The following is a 13,724-nucleotide window of genomic DNA, read 5'->3' on the forward strand; positions in this document are numbered from 1 at the left end:
ATATCTCAGATTCTGTAAAGTTTTTCATATTTATATCCTGTTCATAGCCTGTACATAGCTTGTACTCACTACAGCCTGTACATACTTAAAGTTATAGAATATTCACAACATACTTCATACCGTGTACATTATAACATACCATAATAGACCCATTTCTGTAATATACTCACATATCTATACTATTGCTAATATATATTGTAATATACATATATCACTAAAGCACTTCTGGATGGATGCAAACTGCATTTCGTTGCCCTGTACCTGTGCATGTGCAATGACAATAAAGTTTAATTCTATTCTATTCTATTCTGACTCTGGGAACTGATAAAAAACTGGATCCAGATGACCTGAGGGATCTGGAAGGTTCATACTGGGTCAGGAGGTCACTGATGTATTTTGGTCCTAAACCATTCAGAGCTTTATAGACCAGCATCAGGACTTTAAAGTCTATCCTCTGACGGACAGGCTGTCATGGCCCTGGGTCGTCGACCCAGTGTTTTGAGTTTATTGTTATTATTTTCCAGTGTCTGCTGTTTTGTATTTGTTCTTATGGTTTGAGTCGTGTGTTTAGTGTTTCTATCATCCCTACCTGTGTCCTTCCTCTGTGTTCTGTTCGTGTCTCCGAGTTGGTATTGTGAAACAGTCTGTGAGTTTCCTATTTTACTTTGTAGGTTTGTGTCTCGTTATGCCCATTAGTTCCAGCTGTGCCATTTCCTAATTACCTGGTGTGTGTATTTATACTGCGAGTCTGCCTGTGCTCCTCGTCGCGTCGTCTGCATTTCTCGGTATCATTTTGGTATAGCGCCGTGTCTCTCTGTTCCTCGCTTTGTGGCCTCTGTTTGTGTTAGTTTTCCCAGTTTAGGTTTATGTTTAAATCTCCACCTGCATCTCCACTGCCATCTGCATCTTGGGTCCTCTTTCATTCCACCACACGACTGCTGCCCAGCCGTGACACAGGCAGCCAGTGTAAAGACCTCAGAGCTGGACTGATGTGGTCCACATTTTTGGTCTTATTGAGGACTCGAGCAGCAGAGTTCTGAATGAGCTGTAGTTGTCTGACTGATTTTTTAGGTAGACCTGTAAAGATGCTGTTACAGTAATCAAGCCTACTAAAGATGAATGCATGGACTAGTTTTTCCAGGTCCTGTTGAGACATTAGATCTTTTATCCTTGAAATATTCTTGAGGTGATAGTAAGCTGACTTTGTTATTGTCTTTGTTGTGATATTTTGATACCATGGTAGCATTTGCTGAGTATTGTTTTTGATGATATTATACAAAGGACCCTGTCTCTGCAATGCCCTTTGTTTGAACCTCATCTCCTCTTGCTGTGTCAACTGAAGATTTTATGGTGTGAAAGTAGATACTAAGGTTTGAGGGAACACACCAACAAATCACTCTTTTACTTATCATTCCCTTGCAGAAGATGTTTATGTGAAGACCATCTGGGTTGTGTCAGAACTCACGGATGTAGGAGACCTCTGTATAAGATTTATAGGCCTTGTGAATGCATCTTTATTGCCCTTGCTGAACAAAGGATTCCAACTGTCGAAGGACACCACCCCACCCAGTGGGCAGGGTTTGAACTGAAACTTGTTGTCTGCCTATAAAAACTGCTGCACAAAGAATAAACTTTGAGTTAGTTTGGGATGACAATTTAGAACAGTCTCCGCGTCTTTTTGTTCTTCCAAACTGCTCCCGGTACTCCGGCCGGTGCTGTAATTAACCGTTGATCATACTTGAGAATAGTTTAATTGTTATACAGTGGGGCAAAAAAGTATTTAGTCAGCCACCGATTGTGCAAGTTCCCCCACTTAAAATGATGACAGAGGTCAGTAATTTGCACCAGAGGTACACTTCAACTGTGAGAGACAGAATGTGAAAGAAAAATCCATGAATCCACATGGTAGGATTTGTAAAGAATTTATTCGTAAATCAGGGTGGAAAATAAGTATTTGGTCAATAACAAAAATACAACTCAATACTTTGTAACATAACCTTTGTTGGCAATAACAGCGGTCAAACGTTTACTATAGGTCTTTACCAGGTTTGCACACACAGTAGCTGGTATTTTGGCCCATTCCTCCATGCAGATCTTCTCGAGAGCAGTGATGTTTTGGGGCTGTCGCCGAGCAACACGGACTTTCAACTCCCACCACAGATTTTCTATGGGGTTGAGGTCTGGAGACTGGCTAGGCCACTCCAGGACGTTCAAATGCTTCTTATGGAGCCACTCCTTTGTTGCCCGGGCGGTGTGTTTTGGATCATTGTCATGTTGGAAGACCCAGCCTCGTTTCATCTTCAAAGTTCTCACTGATGGAAGGAGGTTTTGGCTCAAAATCTCACGATACATGGCCCCATTCATTCTGTCCTTAACACGGATCAGTCGTCCTGTCCCCTTGGCAGAAAAACAGCCCCATAGCATGATGTTTCCACCCCCATGCTTCACAGTAGGTATGGTGTTCTTGGGATGCAACTCGGTATTCTTCTTCCTCCAAACACGATGAGTTGAGTTTATACCAAAAAGTTCTACTTTGGTTTCATCTGACCACATCACATTCTCCCAATCCTCTGCTGTATCATCCATGTGCTCTCTGGCAAACTTCAGACGGGCCTGGACATGCACTGGCTTCAGCAGCGGAACACATCTGGCACTGCGGGATTTGATTCCCTGCCGTTGTAGTGTGTTACTGATGGTGACCTTTGTTACTTTGGTCCCAGCTCTCTGCAGGTCATTCACCAGGTCCCCCCGTGTGGTTCTGGGATCTTTGCTCACCGTTCTCATGATCATTTTGACCCCACGGGATGAGATCTTGCGTGGAGCCCCAGATCGAAGGAGATTATCAGTGGTCTTGTATGTCTTCCATTTTCTGATGATTGCTCCCACAGTTGATTTTTTCACACCAAGCTGCTTGCCTATTGTAGATTCACTCTTCCCAGTCTGGTGCAGGTCTACAATACTTTTCCTGGTGTCCTTCGAAAGCTCTTTGGTCTTGGCCATGGCGGAGTTTGGAGTCTGACTGTTTGAGGCTGTGGACAGGTGTCTTTTATACAGATGATGAGTTCAAACAGGTGCCATTCATACAGGTAACGAGTGGGGGACAGAAAAGCTTCTTACAGAAGACGTTACAGGTCTGTGAGAGCCAGAGATTTTCCTTGTTTGAGGTGACCAAATACTTATTTTCCACCCTAATTTACGAATAAATTCTTTACAAATCCTACCATGTGGATTCATGGATTTTTTTTTCACATTCTGTCTCTCACAGTTGAAGTGTACCTCTGGTGCAAATTACTGACCTCTGTCATCATTTTAAGTGGGGGAACTTGCACAATCGGTGGCTGACTAAATACTTTTTTGCCCCACTGTAGGTTAAAGGATGAACTCTGATGATGAAAGCCCACGCCTCAGAGAAACCCGGAATGGAGTTTCTTACAGTCTTACTCTGTTTTTCTAAGTTTAGGTCTGCATCCATCACTATACCCAAATTTCTTGCCTGGTTTGTGGTTTTTAGGTGTATAGATTGAAGTTCTCTGTTGACCTGTAATCATTTTTCTTTGGCTCCAAAGACTATTACTTCAGTTTTATTTTTGTTTAGCTGGAGAAAATTGTAGTAAAATAACACAACGTCTTATTCCATTCAACTTCTTTCTTAATATCAAGCTTTTACTACTACACTAGTAAGTACTAAATAGAAAGTTACTAATTAATGATGATGGACTTTAGAGCCAGTATATAGCTTTAATTCTTACATGTTTTTAAATAATGTAATTTAATGCAATCAGACATTACAAACACACCACCAACTGAATAAATACACAAAATGTGATAAGTATGATTTAACCCTTGGATGCACAACCTACCAGTACCTACACTCTGCCACGAGTGGGGTCAAAAATGACCCCAAATAGAAACAATGCATTTTTCTATAAACTCTGTTGTTATTCTTCAAAATCTTTAAAACAAAGAGTTGTTATATTTTCATATTTGAGGTATTCCTCATAAAACATGTTTGTGACATGAGGCCCTTTGCATTTTTATTTATTTTTTCATTAATTTTAAGAAATTGCAGTTTTTGTATCACTTGTATCACGTTTGTATGCTTGCTCGGTATATACTGCAGAAGCTGGGCCTTCCTTCTGAAAGGCACAAGTTGTTCATCCACTGTAACATAATCACTGAGGATGAATTTCTGCCTGCAGTTGACCAGCAACAGGCCCCATATGTAGCTGAAAGCTGCCATGTGGTTTGTTTTCAGTCCATAGGCTCTGGTCCTCTTGTCATCAAAGTGCAAGAAACTGTGAATATCTTTAAATCTTTGAATTGACATAGTGGCCTTGTACCATGGGTTATGCAGAGGACTCCCAAAAAACATAAATGCACATAAATGGTCCACAGGTGCGCATTTGCTGTCAAAATAAAAGACGCGCACCAGATAAGAAGTTGGGACGCTCGTATGCGTACATTAGATGTTCTGGAGGAGGACAGACATTTGTTCAGAACTCTTAAAGATGTTGAAGAAGCAAGCTCCGTAAGCAATTACTTTGGTGTTCCTCCACCGCAAAAGAAGCGCCTATTCTCTGAATTTCCGGGAATACTTTTATTTTGACAGCGAATGCACACTTGCGAACCAATTATGTGCAGCCCTGACTATAAATCATGTATGTTACTGTGTAAAAATTAATTCTAAATCCATCATAAGTGTAAGTGGGACAGTCAGAGTTGCTAAGAATGAAAGTTCCAAAAAAAAAATTCCATAGGAACTGCTTGGGTTCATTTTTGACCCCACTTGTGGAAGAGTGGGGTAGTGATACAAAAACTGCATTTTTTTTAATTAATGAAAAAATTAACAAAAATGCAAATGGCCTCATGTTACAAACATATTTTATGAGGAATACCTGGAATATGAATATATTACAACTTTGCATTTTAAAGATTTTGAAGAAAAACAACCCCTGGGGTCATTTTTGACCCCACGTGTGCATCTAAGGGTTAATTGTGATTCTAACGTATTGTGTTTATTTATTTCATTTAATGTGTTCTATCTGCAAAACAAGTGATCCAGGAACAAAATAAAAGGAAATTGACTCTTTATAACCTACTTTGACACCATCATTTCAAAGTATATAAATGTTTAAAATGAGGTGACTGTATGAAACAGGTAAGCTGAAACAACACTTTTTATTTTATTATAAAATTAATGATATGAAAATGAATATTTACACTAACTACTCTGCATCACCTCTCCAAACGTTTTAATCTGGTAGTTAGTTGTACACCTGAGTGAGGCGAGTGAATGATGGCCGACAGTCAACATATTACACAGCTTGAATACTTATGTTATATTATGATGTAACTGAAGAACAAGAAAAAGCAGGTCACAGAAATACTGAAAGCTTTACTTGAAGTTGGTCAAGATGATAATTAAAAAGAAAAAAAAGTCACAATAGACACAAAACAAAAAGTGCATATTGTACAAAATCTTAACTGATTTCATTTTACCTACTACAGAGAGTAGATTACAAGACATTTTAAGTGTGACATTTCTGAAAGCCATATTTCTTAATTTAAGAGCACATTGTGTAGAATAAAATGTATCCAGTTGATTTTATTTTTAATTAGTTATTTTCTCATTGGAACAACAACTGTGTATTAATGTAATATTTTAAAATGATATTTTAATATTGTGTTATAGGATACCATAACACGTTACTGTCTAATTGTTCTAGTTCCATTGATTTGTAGAGCTTTGTTTGCCATTCCTTCTATGTCCACTAGTTTACTTAATTTGCCAACTACTAACTAACTAACTTTTACTAACTATTATTATGCTGTAATAATATGCTATAATTTTTAGAGGAAAATGTTACTGATTCTGTTGTTATTAGGCTGTGTGGCAGGCCGGACAAAATATGCAGATCAAAAATAAGGAAACTAAACTGCAAATTTTCTACCACAAAACTGGGAGGAGCACAGCTATAAGGGAGAACACAACAATTTTCATAGCGGAATGCAGATGTCATACAAGTATTTTCCTCATTTGTGTCTGTAGACTGTAGAATCAAAGCAATCCACTTCCTCTTCTCCTATAAATGGGCTGGTCGCTCCGGAGAACACACTGACCAGCTGGCTGCTCTTGATTCTATTATGGAGACAATTTAAATTTAAATTCTAAATTAAGTATGCTGCAGCAGTATATTAAAATTGCAAATAGAAGGTCACCTTTTTCTTATAATCAAGCACAAACATTGTTCATTTGTTGATTATATGTATGTTTTCGTTTAACCTAATTACAACTGAAAATCTCTAAAAAAAAAAAAATTAACGAACTCATGCAGCTTTGTGAAGTAAACCAAAGCAGGTCGAGTGACTCATTGAAATATGGAAGCCTATATAGAAACTGTATGTAAGGGGGGGAAAGTACAATTCTAATAAGTTTGAAATCCACTTTTTCAAATTCAAAGAGATTTCAAAGCTGTTCCTGGCTGATGATCCAACACTACTTTATCAGTGGTCACAGTGATGTGGTCATAGAGGCCAGCTCGTTGTGACAGTTGTTTTTTAGTTGTTGTTGTTTTGTGTATTTGTTTAAATTTATATTGTCTTTTCAAATCCAGCTTGTGTTTACTGCAATGACAGTGTGTTTGTGTGTTTGAGACCACTGTCATGCTGAAAAAAGAAAGAAAAGAAAAAATAATAATTATTTTCCAATCAAATTCACACACAGAAAACACTTTTTGTTTGTTTGTTTGTTTTATTCTTTACTGGCCAAGCTAATTTTTGACAGATTATGATATAAATGAATACATGTCTCAAAATTATTTTTTTAAACACTGATTGTCTGTCTGCATTTTACACTACACTTTCATTACACTTCATCATTAATGTAATTCACTTGATACTTGAGACAATACTTAATTTTTATTTAGCATATATTTGAAGAAAATAATAATTTAAAAACTGTTCTGCTCTAACATATTTTGGTGCATCTAGAAGAACAAGTTGTGGGAAAAAATAAGCTGCTAGATTTAAAATAGATTTAAAATTATAGTATGTACAAAATAGTAACCAATGTGGCTGGCCCACCTTGGTTACTTTTAAAATTCACTACTCATATGTCAACACTTCTCTTATTACAAATAAATCAAGTGTGCACATTTAGTCTTTTTATATTTATTTGTGACCTGCAAACCACCTTTAGAAACGTCACTGCGGCGACTCACATATTTGTTTCTGTCTGTGGGTTTCTCATGTGGTTTTTATCTAAGATGTCGAGAAAGCTCAATGTGTGATCAGCATCACACCAATGCACTGTTTAAAGAGTAACTTTCAAGGTTCCATAAATATCAAAATGCAAAAGTCAGTGGTTTCTTTTTTTTTCTAACCTAGTTAACTCTTTGAGTAGTCCTTAACTGAACTCCTAACCTTAGCCCTCTTCAATAATAATAGAAGATGTTTAGCTCAGGTTTATTATTCTTCAAAGTTTTGGCACTAGCAAGTTGTCAAAGCTTTTTCTTACTATAGCTTTTTAAGCAGTTAAGGGTGTTAGATCTTTTGTGTTTGTCAATGATGGGTAAATTACCTTTCATCATTCTTGGTTTTGTGATGACAGCATATGTCGCCTGGGTTGACTCCACCTCACTGGCCTCTGCAGACATTAAAACATAGAGCCGAAAAACATAGACAGAAAATTGTTATGGAAAATGTGCTTGTCACAATATTAATTATTTTGATGAGTTTTTATAAGGCTAACTATTGCATTTACTGGTCATTACAGGACAAGGTCAGATTTCAAATATTACAAAATACAAAAACAAACAGATGAGAACAGTTCATACCTACATATACTTAGTATTTGTCCTTACCTGTGTGTGGGGACGAGGAAGACTGGAGGTTAACAGTTTTATATATATATATATATATATATATATATATATATATATATATATATATATATATATATATATATATATATATATATATACCAGACTAACTGGTTATTACTGGTATGAATATTTAGTCAAAACTACTTAAGCTTACTTTGCGTCAGTGGCATTTCTTCAGTGTGACCTAGGATTTTTTGTTGATATTTCAGCCAATAAAGGAGGCCTGCCAGTAGCAGCAGTAGAACCATCATAGAAACACCGACACCAAGGTATAGGTGAAAATAACTGTCTTCAGTTTGAGCACGAGTTTCCAGGCTTCTAACAATTAGCCAGCTCTCTGCTGATTCTCCAGTAACAGAGATGCTACATTTGTAGACTCCTTCATCAGATTTGGAAACAGTGGGGTTCATCATGCTTCCTGTTGGACTATGACCAATGGAGATGCCACTTTTATAGAAATCAGCAGTGAAGTTAGATTTTTTGTCCTTTTTTCTACAGTGTAAGGCCATGTTATCTCCCTCCGTTACAGGATTCACAGGGCTGTCCAGGATCACAGGACCACCTAAATGGCACATGATTTGTTAACATATAAAAGTTTCACCTACTACAGACAGTAGATTATTTATCATTTTGATTAAATTGTTGTGTAAAACATATCACATGTACCCGAATCAGAGTGCACAGAAATTTGTGTCGTTATGCTGTGTTTATAATGAGGACGTTTTTGTTTGTTTTTTCTATCAGGAAAAAATATCATATTACGTGCTTGGCTAAATGTGCAATTTCAAAACATATTGACTTACAAAGTCTGCGAAGTTTAAATGAGAAGGTGTAATTCCCTCTTTACATACCAGTTACAGTGATGTTGACTGTGTTGGTTGTTTGTATTCCTGCTATTTCACACCAGTATTCTCCACTGTCACTTGATGGATATGCATTACTAATATTGCAAGGTCCAGTAGATGTTTCCCAGGTAGACGCACATGGTCTAACATGTCCCTTTGTCTTTTTCATCACTCTCCATCCAGTCAGTCCATTCAGTCCTTCACAGCTAATTGAAATTGACTCTAGTTCAAAGAATTGCTGTCTATTTGGAACAACCTGAGGAAAAGCTGAATCTAAGACAGAAATCAAAGGATAAATTGAAGATGATGAAAAAAATTACCATGACAAACATTTTTGAATTTGAGAAAATATAGCTGGAGGAAAATTTGGGAAAAGTTTGTTAGGTTAACTGGCAAAAGGTCAGTGACATGTTTGGGTATTTAGAAAAGAAAATTTTGGAGAGACAACGTTTCTCAGAAGTACAGATGGGTAGGCGTTCACCAATCTATGAAAAAAAATGTTCCTACACAAATTGTGGAACAAATTAATAATGTTACTCAGTGTAAAATTATGAAGACTTTGAATATGTTACCATCTACTGTACATAATATAATCAAAAGAGTCAAAGAATGTGGAGAAATTTCTGTGTCCAAAGTACAAGGTGAAAAATGAATACTGGATCCCTGTCATCTTTAAGCATGACCTGTTCCTAAAATCACCGTTCAAAGAATAAGACATATGTGAACATGATTGACAAACATATCCATCTTTTTTCAACAAAGGCTGATTTAAAATCACCTCAGAGTATAAAACCAGTCTGTGGTCTGACAAATTTAAATTAGAAATCATTTTTTTAAAACCTGGATGGCACATCCTTTAAGCTAAAGAAAAGAGGAACCAGCCAGCTTGCTATCAGCATTCAGTTTAAAATCCTGCACCTTTGATGGTATGGGGCTGCATTAGTGCCTACAAACTGCCACCTTGCACATCTGAAAAGGCACCATCAGTGCTGAAATGTATATACTGCTTTTACATGACTATATGCTCCCATCCAAAAAATGTCTTTTACAGGGAAGGTGTTGCATATTTGGGTAAGATAATAATAAAACTGCATCCTGCATCTTTTGCAACAGCATGGCTTCAAAATAGAAGATTTTAGGTTGTGAATAGACCTGCCTTCAATTAAGATCTTTCATCATCTGAAAACATTTGGTACATCATGAAATGGAAAATATACAGATACATATCAGATAAGAATAAGAAATATTCTTCTGTCAAAAGTCCAGTAACGGATCTCCTCAGTTCCCAGACATTAAGACATTATTAGACTATTGTTAATAAGAAAGGGGATGCTACACAGTCGGGAACATCTATTTTGAAATGGATTGTTGATGTCAAATTTACAATGAGTTAATGTTTTCCTTTGGTTTAATCATTTGAAAGGCTATGCGTATAATATGTTAGTATGAGAATTTATTATTTTTTCCTTAGAAATAAGGCTGTACTATATTTTTGCTGTGAATACATCTCCGCAAGCATTTAACTACGTACCATGTCTTTGAAAATCTCCAAAGTCAACTGTTGTCACCAGCAGCAACAGCATATTCATCACTGCAAAAATGAAGAAACATAATGATTTGCATAGATGTTATATTTTTAATATTTTCTTTTAATTTGTTTTAAATATATACATATTTTTCTCATTACTCCCATGCACATGTTTTCGGAATGACTGACTAAATAACTTATTGTAGACAGAGAAACTCAGTACTCACACAGTCTGATGCCTTGAGTTCTGACCTCCATGTTGTTTTGTTGCTGACTGTGTGAGTGTCAGAGTGAAAGAAAGTCTTTTGTTCATAGGAACTTCCTCTTCCTGTGTTTCTTGTGGTGATTGAGAGAGCAACAGGTCTTCCTTTCCGAGAAACCCTTCTAACAGATATATATTCCTAATTATATAATATAAGTAAAAAAATAAGGTTTGTGTGTGTGTGTGTGTGTGTGTGTGTGTGTGTGTGTGTGTGTGTGTGTGTGTGTGTGTGTGTGTGTGTGTGTGTGTGTGTGTGTGTGTAAGATATAGGCATACAGAAGACAGCAGATCTTTTGTATATACACACACACACACACCACACACACATACAGGGAGTGCAGAATTATTAGGCAAATGAGTATTTTGTCCACATCATCCTCTTCATGCATGTTGTCTTACTCCAAGCTGTATAGGCTCGAAAGCCTACTACCAGTTAAACATATTAGGTGATGTGCATCTCTGTAATGAGAAAGGGTGTGGTCTAATGACATCAACACCCTATATCAGGTGTGCATAATTATTAGGCAACGTCCTTTCCTTTGGCAAAATGGGTCAAAAGAAGGACTTGACAGGCTCAGAAAAGTCAAAAATAGTGAGATATCTTGCAGAGGGATGCAGCAGTCTCAAAATTGCAAAGCTTCTGAAGCGTGATCATCGAATAATCAAGCGTTTCATTCAAAATAGTCAACAGGGTCGCAAGAAGCGTGTGGAAAAACCAAGGCGCCAAATAACTGGCCATGAACTGAGAAAAGTCAAGCGTGCAGCTGCCAAGATGCCACTTGCCACCAGTTTGGCCATATTTCAGAGCTGCAACATCACTGGAGTGCCCAAAAGCACAAGGTGTGCAATACTCAGAGACATGGCCAAAGTAAGAAAGGCTGAAAGACGACCACCACTGAACAAGACACAAAAGCTGAAACGTCAAGACTGGGCCAAGAAATATCTCAAGACTGGTTTTTCTAAGGTTTTATGGACTGATGAAATAAGAGTGAGTCTTGATGGGCCAGATGGATGGACCCGTGGCTGGATTGGTAAAGGGCAGAGAGCTCCAGTCCGACTCAGACGCCAGCAAGGTGGAGGTGGAGTACTGGTTTGGGCTGGTATCATCAAAGATGAGCTTGTGGGGCCTTTTCAGGTTGAGGATGGAGTCAAGCTCAACTCCCAGTCCTACTGCCAGTTTCTGGAAGACACCTTCTTCAAGCAGTGGTACAGGAAGAAGTCTGCATCCTTCAAGAAAAACATGATTTTCATGCAGGACAATGCTCCATCACACGCGTCCAAGTACTCCACAGCGTGGCTGGCAAGAAAGAGTATAAAAGAAGAAAAACTAATGACATGGCCTCCTTGTTCACCTGATCTGAGCCCCATTGAGAACCTGTGGTCCATCATCAAATGTGAGATTTACAAGGAGGGAAAACAGTACACCTCTCTGAACAGTGTCTGGGAGGCTGTGGTTGCTGCTGCACGCAATGTTGATGGTGAACAGATCAAAACACTGACAGAATCCATGGATGGCAGGCTTTTGAGTGTCCTTGCAAAGAAAGGTGGCTATATTGGTCGCTGATTTGTTTTTGTTTTGTTTTTGAATGTCAGAAATGTATATTTGTGAATGTGGAGATGTTATATTGGTTTCACTGGTAGAAATAAATAATTGAAATGGGTATATATTTGTTTTTTGTTAAGTTGCCTAATAATTATGCACAGTAATAGTCACCTGCACACACAGATATCCCCCTAAAATAGCTAAAACTAAAAACAAACTAAAAACTACTTCCAAAAACATTCAGCTTTGATATTAATGAGTTTTTTGGGTTCATTGAGAACATGGTTGTTGTTCAATAATAAAATTATTCCTCAAAAATACAACTTGCCTAATAATTCTGCACTCCCTGTATATATATTTATATATATATATATATATAAAGAAGATTTATGAATGTCAGCAGGTAATCCATTCCTAAAAAGAACAGGCAGAAGAGGAAGGGCAAGAAAAGGTGAACTTGTAAGAATAATATCTGAATGTTAAGAGAGAAATCTCATCTTACTAGTGGTGTTGTGTCTTCCTAAAGTTAATAGGATGTCACCAGACTAATTGCCAACTGCTACACTTTGTTGATGTGCCAAAGAGGAGCAGGACTGCTTGGAATTTAGCTTGATGGTATACAAACACATCATTTAGTGCTACATCATTTAGTGCTACTACTAAAATTAGATTATATTTTTAAACACACTCCAAATGTACCCCATGAATATTTCAATCCAAAGAAGAAATATTTAGTATTTAACAAAACAATACACACTGTATAGTGAGAGTATAAAACATGACCTATAAGAAAAAAAAATTTATAAATATTAATTATTATTTTTAATAAGCAAAAGTGAATGATTTTATGTAAAATAAGGAACAGTAATAATCAACTTTTCAGCAGAGGTGTTCTGCGTTGCTCTTTCTCTTGAGTTTTTAGACTTATCAAGTGCCTGTCACCATGATCAAGTTTAAATATGAAACATGAAAAAGGAACACATGTTTACAAAGATTTACTTTGAGGTTTATTATCAAGTTTATTAATATTACACAATGAATATGCATGCAAAAATTGATGCACCACAACCTACAACGTTAAAAATTGATTTAATTATCAAGTTTCACACCCAAAGCAAATCTAGTCAACATGTTATTTGTAGAATGTATTTATTACAACAAATATGTAGAGCTGCCTTTTACTGAGGACTGGCTTCCATATGGTCAGTCACACACCATTTACACACGTTGGTTGAGTGCTGCAGAAATGGTTGTTCTTCTGGATTGTGCTCAACAGATCAATGTTGGATGTCTGTCATAGTCACCTTTGGGTTCTTAGTCTACAGCAATTGCTCTAATTTGCTGGGTGACAAGCTCTGGGAAGAGTGTCATGGTCCCCATGTATTTCTGGCTGTCTCACACTGGCTACCATTTTTGTTTTTGTTTTTCTCTTCCTCTATGCCTCTCCTTCACTCCTCTCTGTCTGGGCGGAGCTCATTACAGGTTCTCGCTCTTGGCCCACACACCTGTGTGAGTGTCACCACCTGCTGCTGATCTTTCCCCAGCTGTTATTCAAGGCAGTGGCACAGAGCAGTTCACCACTGGAACGTTGAATCTCCTGAGTTCGAGCTCTGAGCTTCATCTGAGATCTCCCTCTGTATATTCGCCTAACTATTGTATTCTG

At 37.4% G+C, this 13,724-nt stretch overlaps 1 protein-coding gene across 1 annotated transcript; it reads right to left on the reverse strand.

Moving 5' to 3' along the window:
* Positions 1-7,585: 7,585 nt before the first annotated feature.
* Positions 7,586-10,514, reverse strand: LOC146673768 (high affinity immunoglobulin gamma Fc receptor I-like). Its single transcript, XM_085401016.1, has 4 exons — positions 10,484-10,514; positions 8,735-9,001; positions 8,207-8,445; positions 7,586-7,645 (listed from the first exon to the last, which is right to left on the reverse strand). The coding sequence occupies exons 1-4, from the start codon at positions 10,512-10,514 to the stop codon at positions 7,586-7,588; spliced, it is 597 nt and encodes a 198-aa protein (XP_085257142.1).
* Between the last annotated feature and the right edge of the window lie 3,210 nt (positions 10,515-13,724).

Source organism: Rhamphochromis longiceps, linkage group LG3 (genome assembly GCF_057381845.1).
Source record: "Rhamphochromis longiceps isolate RC_006_pf linkage group LG3, R_longiceps_female_GT1.1, whole genome shotgun sequence".
Taxonomy (NCBI): Eukaryota; Metazoa; Chordata; class Actinopteri; order Cichliformes; family Cichlidae; genus Rhamphochromis; species Rhamphochromis longiceps.

What these genes read in the sequence shown, in the direction of transcription:
- LOC146673768 (XM_085401016.1), bottom strand. Translation starts at nt 10,514, where the DNA reads ATGGAGGTCAGAACTCAAGGCATCAGACTGT. An exon ending in AACTCAAGGCATCAGACTGT is followed by an intron (nt 9,002 to 10,483) that starts GTGAGTACTGAG and finishes TTTCTGTCTTAG; the next exon opens with ATTCAGCTTTTCCTCAGGTT. An exon ending in AGTCAACATCACTGTAACTG is followed by an intron (nt 8,446 to 8,734) that starts GTATGTAAAGAG and finishes TGTGCCATTTAG; the next exon opens with GTGGTCCTGTGATCCTGGAC.